This window comes from Polypterus senegalus, chromosome 8 (assembly GCF_016835505.1).
Source record: "Polypterus senegalus isolate Bchr_013 chromosome 8, ASM1683550v1, whole genome shotgun sequence".
NCBI classification, from domain to species: Eukaryota; Metazoa; Chordata; class Cladistia; order Polypteriformes; family Polypteridae; genus Polypterus; species Polypterus senegalus.
Window position 1 is genome coordinate 133724503 of NC_053161.1, and position 14772 is coordinate 133739274.

Sequence of the window (14772 nt, forward strand, 5' to 3'; positions counted from 1 at the left end):
TTACTAAAATAGATGAAGAACATGCCAGACTACCAAGCGAGACTCTACATAAGAGGAGGCAGGCTCTACATTCAGAATTAAACCTCTTGACAACTAAAGAAACCGAACAACTAATTTACAAATCCAGACATCATTATTATGAACATGGAGAGAAAGCTAATAAGCTTTTAGCGCAACAAATTCACAAGCAAGAAGTGCAACGCAATCTCGTAATTACTAACACGAATGGAGATAAAATCATCGAACACAAAAATATAATGTACACTTTTAGAGACTACTATAAATCCCTATATACTACTGAGTTTAAAGAAGACAATATACAATCTAATGCATTTCTGGATAAATTACAGATACCACAAATTGACGCTATTAGTGTGGAGGAGCTCGATAAACCTCTGTCATTATCAGAATTACTGGATGCTATAAAGTCACTCCAAGGTGGAAAAGCAGCAGGCCCTGATGGCTACCCTGCAGAGTTTTACAAGAAATTCTCCGCTCAGCTAGCTCCCTCCTATTAGCAACATTTACAGAAGCCAGAGATAACCAATCTCTTCCACAAACCTTTCGCCAAGCACTAATCACTGTCTTTCCAAAACAAAATAAGGACTTATTACAATGTGCATCATACAGACCAATTTCACTTCTGAATAACGACGTTAAAATACTCTCTAAAATCATAGCTAGAAGGATGGAGAAAGTGCTCCCTCAATAATATCACAAGACCAAACTGGATTTATTAGGGGCCGACACTTATCTTCAAATCTTCGACGCCTGTTTAATGTAATATACTCACCAACTAAATCAAACACCCCAGAAATATTATTATCATTGGATGCAGAAAAGCATTCGACATGATTGAATGGAAATACCTTTTACTATTTTGGAGAAGTTTGGGTTTGGCCCAACATTTGTGCATGGATTAAATTACTGTATACTAACCCAGAAGCTTCAGTTTGCATCAATAACATTTGCTCAGACTACTTTAAACTAGAACGTGGCACAAGACAAGGATGCCCTTTGTCACCACTGCTGTTTGCAATTGCCATTGAACCACTGGCAATACATTGTCGAAATACTGATCAGATAAAGGGGATTAGCAGAGAAGGACTGGAACAGAAAATCTCATTATATGCAGATGACATGGTACTGTATATATCGGATCCAGAAAATTCTGTGCCTGCAGTCTTAGCAGCACTCACAGAATTTCAAAAGCTCTCTGGTCTCAGAATTAATCTGAATAAAAGTGTACTCTTTCCGTGAATTCGCAAGCATATAATATTAGATTAGACACCCTTCCTTTTATCATTGCAGAACAGTTTAAATACCTCGGGGTAAACATCACAAGTAAACATAAAGCTCTTTATCAACAAAATTTCGTGTCTGTATGGAAAAAATTAAACAAGACTTGCATAGATGGTCAACCCTTCATCTCACACTAGCTGGAAGAATTAACACTGTTAAGATGAATATTCTTCCTAAGCTCCTTTTTATTTCAAAACATACCAATATACATTAATAAATCGTTCTTTAAGCAATTAGATTCAACAATAACCTCATTTATTTGGAATTCTAAACATCCACGCATCAAAAGAGCGACCCTACAAAGACAAAAGGCAGAAGGCGGCATGGCTCTACCTAACTTCCAGTTTTATTACTGGGCGCAAATATACAGTCGATAAGAACCTGGACACAAATAGAAGAACATACACAGGCATGGACCGCAATAGAAGTAAAATCCTGCAGTACTTCTTTGTATTCCTTGCTTTGTGCTCCAATAAACACACGCTATCGGCAATACACTAATAACCCAATTGTGCTCCACTCACTTAGAATCTGGAACCAATGTAGAAAGCATTTTAAGACGGAGAAGCTTCTTTTTGTGGCACCCTGCAAAAGAACCACCTCTTTCAACCCTCACAAACATATGCAGTTTTAATATCTGGAAAAATTTGGAATTAACTTGCTTAGAGATCTTTATATAGACAACGCCTTTGCATCCTATGAACAATTACATTCCAAATTTAACATTCCAGCTACAAATTTCTTTCACTATCTTCAAATCAGGAACTTTGTTAAACAGAACCTTCCAGATTTTCCTCATCTTGCACCCTCATCCACGCTGGAAAAATTATTGCTCAATTTCAAGGAGTTAGACTCCATCTCTACAATATATAAAATCCTTTTACAATCCCTTCCTTTCAAAGATCCAAGAGGACACTGGGAAAATGACCTCTCAATTAATATATCAGAAAAGGAGTGGAAAGTAGCAATGCAGAGAATTCACTCAAGCTCCATATGCAAAGCATACAATTATACAACTCAAAATTATATATCGAGCACATCTGTCTCGACTAAAACTCTCAAAATGTTTCCAGGGCATGATCCAACCTGCGAACGTTGCAACCAAGCCCCAGCCTCACTAGGTCACATGTTCTGGGCCTGCTCCAAATTAACATTATTCTGGACAAAAATTTTAATTACCTCTCAGACAGTCTTGGACTCACAATCCCTCCTAACCCATTAACAGCTGTGTTTGGGGTTCTTCCAGAGGGTCTTAAAGTGGAGAAAGACAAACAAATTGTGATTGCATTCACTACACTGTTGGCACGCAGACTTATTCTGATAAACTGGAAGAACCCAAACTCTCCTCTTTTAAGTCAGTGGGAAACTGATGTGTTATATTATTTAAAATTGGAAAAAATCAAATACTCAGTTAGAGGATCTGTGCAGACTTTTTCAAAACATGGCAGGATCTAATCAGTAATATTTTGAAATGATTTTATAAAGCACAGAGAATTTGTTGAATTAGGTATTTTTAAAAGCCTTAAATTTTACACCGTTTGGCTTGCTCTCTCTCTCAAGGGTGGGGATCGATCTGTTCTTAGCATAATTCTTTTTTTTTTTGTAAAACTTGATTGCTATGTATTGATTGTAATAAAATTAATAAATAAAAAAAAAAAAAAAAAAAAAGAACCACAATAGAGGAGAAAAAATAAATCATATCCAAACATGAAAATGGTGTTCATGTCTCGGATCTTGCTATGCAGTTTAGTATGGCAAAATCAACAATCTGTACTACTGTATACTCAAAAAATAAAGAAGCCATCAAGAGAGTCGATGTTGCAAAAGGAGTGAAAGTTCTTACTAAACAAAGATCCCAGATAATTGAAGAAGTGGAAAAATTGTTTCTGATTTGGATAAATGAGAAACAGATGGTGATAGTGTTACTGAGGTAATAATTTGTGGAAAAAGCGAGGCGGTTAAATGAAGAAAAAAATGCCAAGGAGGACCTACATCACTCAGGAAGAAAAAGCATCGCCAGAACACAAGCCAATGAAGGACTGTCTGACTCTTTTGCTATGTGGAAACACAAGTGGGGACTTCAAGGTCAAGGCTTTGCTTGTGTACCACTCTGAGAATCCGAGGGTGTTTAAGAAAAATAACATGATGAAATTGCCTGTTATGTGTAGGGCTAATAGAAAGGCTTGGGTAACCGGGCAATTTTTTTATCGCGTGAATCCATGATGTCTTTACTCCAACTGTGAGAAAATGCCTTCAAGAAAAAAAAAATGCCAATACAATGCCTTCTTGTGATAGACAATACTCCTGCTCAGCTTCCAGACTTGGAGGATGAGTTGGTAGAGGAGTCTGATTTTATTATGGTGAAGTTCCTGCCCCCTAACATGACTCCTCTAATCCAGCCCATGGACCAGCAGGTCATTTCAAACTTTAAGAAACTCTACACTCCACACTCTACAAAGCACTGTTTCAAAGGTGTTTTGAAGTAACCTCTGACACAGAATTAACATTCTGGAAAAATCGCTTCAACATCCTCCATTGTTTAAGTATCATTGACAAAGCCTGGGGGCAAGTGACTTACAGGACCATGAACTCGGCATGGAGGAAATTGTGCCCAGACTGTGTAGCAGATAGAGACATTGAGGGCTTTGAGATGGGTCTGTTGCTGTTGTCAATGATTTTGTGTCTCTGGGCAATAGCATGGGCTTGGAAGTTGACAATGTTGAGGTGGAGGAGTTAGTCGAGGACCGCAGGTATGAGCTCACCACGGAAGAACTGGACCACCTTTAGAAGGAGCAGGAAAAGACGGTGGTGGGGGAAATTTCTTCAAAGACAGAGGATGGAAGGGAGGATATTTCTAGTTCTTTGATCAATGAAATGTGTGCGAACTGGGGTGAAGTGCAAAATTTTGTGGAAAAGTATCACCCTGGCAAAACTGTAGCAAACCGCATCAAACCTGTTCAATGACAATGTCATATCTTACTTCTGAAACATTTTACAACGCAACTAAAAACAAATCTCATTGAACAGGTTTTTAGTGAGAAACAGGGCCAGTGAATCTCAAGCAGAGTTGAAAAAAGGAGAAGGGCAGTTACCTGATGTTTTTATACCTTCCAAACAATAACATCTCTCTCCTTCCCCTTCCCCTTCATCTCCACCTTCCACTTACACCATCAACTTTCCTCTGTACAAGCTGGATGATTTTTGGGTGGATGACGATGGGGAGGTTTGTTTTGGTTTAGTTTTTCTTCAAAATTTGATTAGAAAAATGTTTCCCTTTTTTTGTTGTTTTACTACTATATGTGGTTAACATCAATAAAAAAACTGACTACAAAAAAAAAACCTCTCCTCCAGAAAGGTAAAGTGAAGTTAATTTTACGTCTATATTTTATGTATTTATTGTGTTTATTTTTTGTGTATTTTCATTGTTTTTGTATATGATTTTATGCATGAAGTACTGTTATAAAGGTTTAGATAAGCAATCGTCTGGTGTTTGGGAGCAGTTTAATCCATTTTACATCAATGCTTATGGGAAAAATGGTTTACGTTTTCAAACAATTCAGTTTCTGAACATCCTTCAGGAAAGAATTATGTTCAATAACCGAGGTTCCACAGTACATTTTGTTTCATTCTCATTTCTATACTAGTTTGCATGTCCTTTGATTTCCAAGTGTTCTCCAACATTAAATGTGGCAGCTAAGTGCACAAATTTGTTTATTTTTCAATGTGATTTCAAATATATTACTAATCACAAGTCATTAAATGTGTTCTGTTAATTAAATTGTCTTGTAAGTTGGCAAGAATGGGACATATCGTGCACATCTGCATTTGTGAAGGTATTTGCTCATGTATGGTAGCTCATAGAAGACATCATCTTTGTTTCCCTGTGTGTCTTGTCCGTTTTTGCGCCACTCTTTGATGCCCCTTTCTTTTTCTGTTCCTGAAAGACATTGAGAAAAAATGATTAAGCATTTCTGTGCAGGCTGGAAATGTTAAATAATGTTTCATTTCAAATATAACTGACATACCCCTATAAGCAACGTTTACTTTTTGTTTTTTTGTAAGATTGTTTCAATTCCAGGTGATAACTAAAACTTGTCTCACAAAGCACCATAATAGAAAAATTGTTTTATAGATCCTTCTTGTCAGATTTAGGTACATTTACATATCATTCTTCTTTATTCTTTGTCACTTTTAACCTCCAATGAATATATATTGACTATTTTGATCATTTTTATATGTGATATCTTTGAGGGTCAGGGACATCACAGTGGTCATGTTAGAGCAGAAATTAAGGATGTTAATCTTTTCTTAACTGTTCACAAAAAAGTACTACTTTCCCTCTAAAAAATCAAATCAATAAAAATCCAGCAGCAAAATCACACACCCTTTGACCTAAGGTGCCTTTTCATTTATTGTCTTTGAATGACACCTGGTATAGTTTTGTCTTATAGATTTTTAGATTTCTTACTATTCACTATGCTATGGAACAATTCTACAGTGTTCCATTTAATAGTCATTTTCTTAATGTGTCATTCATGTCACTAATATTTCAGCAATATAATTGCTGTTAAATACATAAAAGTGCAACACAGTAGGTGTTAAACATACAGTATATATAACTGTTATACAGTCCTTTCTGGTTAGTGTGGGTAGCTTTTCATTCATCATTATCACTATGTGTATTTCAGCAAGCACTGCTGACGCACACACTCATCCTGTGACCAGTGCTTGCTCTTGGGGAGGCTGTGCCTATCCTAGTTGGAACCAGCTGTGGGCAGAAGGTCACTTTTAAAGATAGCATTCACACAAAGTCATAGTGTACCCATTTGTAAAATTTTGAAAGAAAACATTCAAAGAAGGAGTTAACATGCCAACTCTACAGATGAGGCAGCATTGAATATCACATCATATCTGGATCAGTCAAAGCACTGGTTTACTAATTATTAATAAAATTACCAAAAATATTTCTATAGTAATGGTTGCCTGAAGAAAAATACATTTGTATAGATTAAATAAAAACATTTTTAAATGGCAGCAATACCATAAATGAAAACATAGCAAAAGTAATAGCAGAGCTTTATGGCTAAGGTGAAAAACAGACCTATTAAGGACCCATTAAGTTGTTGTTATTATTATATAGTGCTTACATAGGGGTAAAAACAGGACTTCACATCTGAAATTTATTTTTAAAAATAATTATTTAAACAAAGAAATAAGCTAATAAATAGGTACTCTCTGTTAACACAGTAATTGAATGTATTTGTACATAATGAAAATTATGAAATCTGAAAAGTCAGACTGGATTAATGTTTTTACACTGCTTTACACATTTTGTCTAATAACTTATCCCTCACAGATTCCCTGCAGATTTTCTTCATGAGTTCGTTCAACCAAAGGTCCAGCTCTTTGTTCTGAAAGGATGTGTCTCCGCTTTCCAAAGGTAAAAGAAAAGAACAACAGGGCACATACAGGAAAACCTTCTATATAATATGTGGCCAATTCAAGTTAGCTACTGACAAATGGGTGACGTTACCAATGACTGAATGCCAGGCTACAAGCCGCATCTCACTAAGGTGCTGCAAATTTAAACAAACTGATTGGCAGGTATTTTCATCTTATCTTGTACAATTATCATATGACTTAATTTGGCACTTTCACATTGACTACTAGCTATACAGTTGTAAATTTTGAAAATGAAAAGTGAAAATTACAAGAAATTCAAGCAACATGCTGTAGCTAAAATGCATAATTAAGCAATTAAATTTAATCTTTTCTAGTGCATTTTTTCAGCTCGTTCCTGTATGAATCTTGTTATAATCTGAGAACGTTTTCATGCGTTTGTTTAAAGAATTAAAACCACAACAAAGTGGCAGTGTCACTGTTCCAGGACAGTGTAATAGGACTGAGATCATTTTAAAACATTATTACATGAATAAGACATTTTTCTAGGTATGCATTTCTGGGTATGTGTTTGTTTCATATTTTAAACTGAAGATAAATATATTTTATTACTGTAATGTTCATTTTTTTCCACAATGCCATTTTTGTTTGATTATGTGTGCTGCCATTTTGGCAGTATCATTGTCAAGATGCACTTTCTGTTTCCCAGATGTGTTGTCATCAATGCAGTGCTTCATAAACTAATGTGACAGATTCTGCATCATCCAAGACTGAAAGGTTTCTAAAGAATTGTGCACATGTCTTTGTTGATTTTTTTTTTACCATTTAACCCTATACTGATGCTTTTTGACTCTGATTTCCGTTTAGTGTTTTGGCTTTAGGGAGTCTCTTATTGACTTATTGGTTTCAAACTGTATTCTGTTGACATTTTGACTGATGATTCATTTCCTGAGCCCTTCTTGCCAGTTTTTTGTAGCATGGGGTTTAAAAAGCAGGAGGGCTTACTTATGCTGCAACCCAACTGAATTGTTAGCTATTTGGTCTGGCATTTATTAGTGAAAACTTCCTCATATTTTTTCTCTTACCCTTTTATTAGCAGTACACACTGGGATTTAATATTTGTTTAACAATCTGAGATCCTAGGACAATACAAAATAGGTTGTTCTAACATACTGTTGACCAATTCCAGATGTTGTATTAGAAAAAAAATGGCAGAACAGACTTCTTTGAGGTAATTACATGAGTCTGACAGTGCTATGTACTCTCAACAATCCAGTTCCCCCTGGTAATGGATTTAGTAATGTGACAGAAGCTGTGGTATGTATTAAATGGACAGAGACTGTGCACCTCACAGATCTTGACTTCACACATGACATTATCCTGATAGCAGAAACAACAAGTCATCTGCAAGAGTTCACAACCGACTACAGGAAAACTCCAATAAAGTGGGATTATTAATAAACATAGACAAAACAAAGATCACGCTCATTAATTTGCAATCTGACAAAAATATACAGATCACGGAACAAAATACCACAAGCACTCAACAATTCATCTACCTAGGCAGCATTATGTCCATTGATGATGGTGAAGAGAAAGATGTGAACTGTCAAATTGGCAAGGCGGCAGCTATGTTCAGAGAATGGAGACGAGTTTGTTTTCAAATAGTTTAACTCCACCTATATAAAGTAGAGTAATCCTATTGGTTGCATCCTATGTCAATGAAACATGGAAAATTACACATGCAAACAGCCCAGAGATTAAATGTGTGTCATCAAAGATACCTCAAAAAATTCTTGGGTGATAGATATACCATAAACACATAACGAATGATGAAGTCCTGAGGCAAAGTGGACTCCAGAAGTTACAGGACATAATTGTGCAGTGCAGGATCCATCTGGCCAGGCATATCCTACTCATGCCAAAAGTACCCAACAATGGGTACCGTTCGATGGATTAAGAAAAAGGGCATGGACTAGAAACACATGGTAAGACCTAAAATCTTCTGAAAAAGTGCAAATAGTTATAATTATTTATTAATTAAGAGCAACAAAGCATCCAGTTTAATAGGACAAATCTTTTTTTAATTAAGTTAACTCAATTTGAATTGACTAGTGAATAAATACTGTGACGGACAGCCGGGTCCCAAGCTCGGCCGGGACGCCCCTGCTGCATATGTTCTGGGGGAGCCACCATGGACAGCTCAATACCTCCCCCGGGTTGCTTGGGGGCAGCCTCCCTGGCCGTTGTTCATTTCCCAGTCTCCCACGTGGCTCCACAGCCTGGTTGGGAGATGGGGTGGCCGCTAGGGGGTGCTGCTGAGAGCCAACAACCATGGACGAGTTATCAGCCCCACCCAGGGGTGCAATCAGGACCGGCTGGTCAAGCACCTGGAACACTTCCGGGTGGGCTATTAAACGGGCCAGCCTCCCTTTATTCAAGGCCAGAATCGGGAGGAAGAGGACAAGGTTGCCTGGGAGGAGTGGTGGTGCCAGGAAGGGTTGTTAGAGCTCTGTGTTAAAGTGCTTTGGGACTGTGTTGGGCCTGTGGGACACGGGGAAGACGTGTGCCCACGGGTGAAGAGAAATAAAAAAGCCTGTTTGTTTTACACGTGCCTCTGCGTAGACTGTGCCGGGTCGGGCGCTATATAGCACCTTTTACAATACATAACTGAAGATCAATAAAGAATGTAAGTGGCTGCAGTAGTGCTATCCCTAGAAGTTGGCACCATGCAAAAACCATAGCACAATTGCTATGAACAGTGCTGAAAAACATGAACTAAAAAATCTCTTGGACTTTCTTTTACTGAAAAATAAAATGATTGTAATTTAATGTCTTCTGCATGCTTCTTTTCTCTGCAACTGTAAAAGTTATTTTCACCTCTTACTGTAGCTTCCTGCTTTTCGGAAGGTCCTGAAGTTTTCATTATCAAAAATATATTTTTATACATCCATCAGTTTTAGGTACTCATGGTTTTCATTATAATGCTACAGAATAGGTAATGTTTTCAGGCATCATAAAGAATTAGGCCTTCATAGGACTTACTTACCACACTCACCTACTCAATCATACCGGGGCCATTTAGATCAGCTTGACTGTAAGTTTATGAACTGATAAAGGAAGACTTTATATGAAATGAAAGTAGGAACTAATCACTTTGAAGCAGGGCAGTATCGATCTATTTTATATTGCTTGGTTGTTATGTAATGGTTCTGCTGCTGATGGCTTTTGTTTTCAACTATTTCTTCATTTATGTCTGTTTTTACCCATTCCAACTTTCTGATCTCAGAAACTCACTAACAGTGTGCTTTAATTTTCTTCACAATATAAAAAGAAGTGTATTGCTTGCACAGCTTAGGATCTATTCTGTTAGGTGTAACTTAGTTATATAACTTAGTTATGCTTTTTTTTAATTCACTCACCTGTAAGGGAGTTTTTAAAAAAATCCATGTTTCTTTTTGCACCAAGCCACTAACAATAAAAAGCATATAACAAAGTAATCAGTAGCTGACCTTAAAATGTCGCGCCATGAGGATCTAGTCTTTTCCATTCCAAAAAACTTGTTCTTGTACTTCCAAAAATGATGTTGAAATTTCAGAAGCAGTAAAATTATAAAAGGACCAAGGAGGAAAATATTTTCAATGAAACATAAAATAGTTGATGTTAAGAAATAGGTTTGGGTAAAACTTTTAAGTCACTACAACCTTCCAGGACCATGACCAGTACTGGATACCCCATTGCATCGCTTCAGGAGTGAAGATCTTTTTTAGAACATTCATAATTTATTAGATTTATTTCTATTTACAGTTTGTCCTACTGGTTTCTTGTGAATTATAATGAATTTGTATTTTATCATAAGTCGAGTTCATACAAGGACGTCTTTTAGTATCCATGACACAGAATATGTTTGTTATGTAATAACGAAAGGTTTTAAACAGGTTACCTTTTATTTAAACAAATGTGTGACATCCACATAAAAGGGGTACTCGGGTTATTAGTTCATGAGATTGGGTGTGTGCTGTGAAAATTTTAAACACTTAAAAAAACATCATGTCTTCATCAATCCAATCTAAATAAAAGACAAATATGAAGGGCGTTCACAAGACATGACACACTCAGTGATTGGACTGAAAACAAGGAGCTGTAGGCATTGTTGGTTCTCTTTAAACAGGACTACCAAAGTTGCTAGAGACAAATGCATCAGTATGTAGTATATTTTAATAAAAATATATATATAGAAGCTTTGAGTTTTCATTAAATATGTACTCAATTCAAAGGTTAAGTTCTAACCATTGTTCTAGAGACTCATTATTGCAGTAGAATTAAAAATAAAAATCCATGCTCTTAGAAGTGATGAGGGTTAATGACTTGCATGACTGTTGCATTATAACCATTTGATTCAAGTAAAATATTTGACTGATCTTGATGTCTATAAATTACATATTTATAAAGCTGTATCTGTTGCTTTGCATAAAAGTGCCTCATAATATACTTCCATTTAGAAAGGTTTTTGTGGCACTTCTTCTTCTTCTTAATAATAATAATAAAGTGCCACAAAAATTTTTATAAATGGAAATATATTCATACACAGTGCCTGTAAGTTGTTCTCCTATTTTCAGATGCACTACACGGTTTACAATAAAAGACAACTGCATGACAAAGACAAAGAAAGTGCAAATGATATTTAAATTGCAAGACATCTCAATGGTGTTGTGAATCAAGAGTTGTTAAAAAATCTTTCATAGCCGGCAGTGTCTTCGTTTACAGAGTGTTAATATGTAAAACATATAAATAAACTGCTGGAAACAGTAAAAATAGCTCTAATTTGTTATAGTTCACTAAATAACATTGACAAAGATTCCATGAGAAGAGATCCTAAAGTCCATCCACTTTAACAAATAAATGAGATAACCACCTGTTTTTTTCATCAGAAATCTAATTTATGCTGTACTTCTCCACATAATCTCTGTTGACCTCAATACATTTTTGTAACCTATGCATCCATTTTTCAATCACCCCCAAAAATCATCTTTTTACACCTTGGCAAGGTAGGTCTTCATTTACTGGCCTGATCATCTCTTCTCAATCCTCATAGAGTTTTCTTCACATGTTTGCTTTGATTTTTGGGGAAGAGCCAGAAATCGCTTGGGGCCAGGTCAAGTGAGCAGGGTGGGGCAAAATCTTGATCATAGGGGCATCAGTGACAAGGGTGGTCTTGGTGGCTCGATGCTCAGGAGTGTTGTCATTCAACTTGCACTTGGCGAGGCTTCCCTTGAGATTTTGGAAAACTTCAGCTAAACCTTTCTTTGTGTAGACATCTGAAACCAGCCAAACACTTCTGGAGAGTCCTCTAAACTAGTGCTTGGTTGTTTCCTGCTTTCTGAAGGCTTCTGCCACCAAGAAACCACAATTAAAATGTGGTTGAGAAACTTTTTTTTCATCCTAACCCTAACCTGACAATTTCATTGTGAATACCGTATATAGTCACGTATAAGTCAGGTCTTGAAACCTGAAACATTGATCATAAAATCAGACCCCGACTTATACACCCGTTCAAAAATGTGACTTAATTTTTTTTTTACATCTTCTTGCCTCCTCCAATCTCGCATCAGTCGAATTTTGTTGCAGCAACGCAGTTATCAATTTCTTTAGCTACTTCAGCGACGTTTAATTTAAAACCAGCTTCATATTTTCTTCTGATTGAATGCTCCATCATAGATAAGGGATGCTCTTATGATAAAGGTGTATGAGGGTGTGAGATACAAAAAACACAAATCAGTGCAAACGTTGCTTCGGAATAGTTCGGGTATTACCGTGTGGTCACATAGGCACAATAGCATACTGTATGTTAGAATATCATAATTTCTTGGACCAATACCATGAGTTTTCTGGATTTAAGTTAAACAACCGACATTATAAAATACCAGAAATTATACGGTAAAATCAAGTCCAGACTTATAAGTAAGCAAGTATATATGGTAGTTCAATAAGATTTCCTGATAAAAATCAATCATAAAGAACAAATTCAGAAGTCCATGTGAATGGGTTTTTGGGAGCCCCCCTTCCATATCAAAAAATAACATTAATCCCTTATATTGTCAAGTCTCAGTTATTTATCACTTGCAGTTATCCATTAGTTACAAAGTCTAGACACTGTTTGCTTGGAGTTTGCATTTTCTGTCTCAGTCTGGGGGTTTATTTCTCAAGGAAACATATCCCATTTTAGACTGAGTATGGCAGTAAAAGCAAGAAAAGAGAATACTTAGTATTCTAAATTTGGCCATTTCCAGCAATTAAAAGAGCTTAACCTTAAATTGCTCTGGACCCACGTAACAAGTGACCTTTCAAGTTTTGCAGGTCCTTTGAAGTTGCCTAGAGGAAACTGAAGAAAATTGTCTCATTATGCAGTCATTCTTCAGTGTTTCAAACCACACTACTGTTTTGGCTTCATGTAACTAAAAAGGCTGGGGAAACATATTTCTTGTACAAATTCCTTTGTGTTAGAATTTCTGTTTTTAGTTATAAACATGATTAAAGGCCTCTTTTCTTCTGCTTTCTTTCAACATAGATCTTATTATTTATCTATCTCTATGACATTGTTGGTTGGTAAATGTTCTGCTTATCATTGTTTCAATAATATTTGATCACAAAAAGCTTGATGAAGGTGTACATACTTGAAAACAACTTTTAAAAGGATAATACCTCAAAGTACTCTTTTATTGAGCCACTAGGTGTATGATCATTCGTGTTTCTGTACTGATAACAGTAGTCAATACACAGTTGCTGTAACTGGTTCTTGACTTGTTTCTAGTTCTGTTACGATAGTCGTATTTATTGTAATAACCAAAGCTGGCTCAGAGAATGAGTGAATGGAGTTTGTGCACAAATGTTTCCTCTGATGGACTGGCTTGTAGCAGGGTTGCTTCCTGCCTTCTGCCCCTGGCAGATAGGAATAGGAATTAATTTCCTATTATCATTGCCTGTGTTGTTAAATGTAAGCTTGCAAACCTAAATCTATCAAATTAAGCAGGTATTTTCATTCTTTTAATGGAATTTATTCCACGTTTTGTATCAATATTTAATTTAAAGCCTTGTTAGTTATTTTGTAACTAAAAAGATTGTTTCAAGGAAAGTACTTTATAGAAAGCTTAAGAAATCACTAGGTTGCATAAAAATGCAATCCTTCTTAATACTGAGGATTTGAACAAACCTGTTTTGTTATCAATCACTCGGCATTGAAGATTAAGGGATTTAGTGAAAGTTAGTTTTGTGACTCATGTAGCCACATATAAAATAAATAGCAAATACTCATTTCTCTTTGTTTAGACTAAGGAAACATAGTGAAAGTGGATTGTATATTTATTGTCATATAATGGGTTCAATTTCCCCATGGTGTGCTGGCATAATTTGGGCATGTTAGGGCACAAACATTGGTTAAGATGACCAGTGCACCTGGCACTGAGTTCTATTAGCCATACCAAAAGGCTTGGCCACCTTTTTCAGTCTGTGACACTGACCTTCACATTGGAAGGCAAGGCTTGGAACAGACAAGGCAAATGACATTTTTTTAAATTGATTTGAATGAAACCAAGTACTGTTGTTACAATGTCAAAAACAGAATTCAGTTTGTTTGCACATTTGTTCTTTTGAATTCCAGCTAATGCTGCCATTTCATAGTGCAATATGTAATGTAATAATGTAAAAAATTGTTTAATTAGTCCTATATATTTTATTGTGTTTTAGAGTGTTTATTTCATCAAAACTTTGTAAATTGAAAATATTAATTAAAGGAATAGAAGTGTGGTGTACAAAGTTCCTTCTAATCAGTTTCTAGTAGGGCTGTTATTAATGTGACGGATTTTGCAAACCTCCTGAGCTTTTTAGTGCTTTCTCTCAAAGCACAGTGGATGCTTGAGATGGACCAGAAAGCAGCCAGTGTATGCATTTTGCATTAATTCTGCCCCATTGTACTTTTGTATAAAGGAATAAATAGGTTACTGTTTACGATCCTGAATGGCCATGGGTCTTCATTCCAATGCATTTTGATCACTGCCAATCCACTAACACTAA

General features: G+C 36.1%; 1 protein-coding gene across 1 annotated transcript in view; it reads right to left on the reverse strand.

The window, feature by feature from the left end:
* Positions 1-5075: 5075 nt before the first annotated feature.
* Positions 5076-14772, reverse strand: part of si:dkey-106n21.1 (solute carrier family 23 member 1) — a 136850-nt gene continuing 127153 nt past the window's right edge. Inside the window, exon 15 of the mRNA XM_039762183.1 lies at positions 5076-5239. Coding sequence (XP_039618117.1) covers positions 5076-5239 — 164 coding nt within the window. The remainder of the gene's footprint in view (positions 5240-14772) is intronic.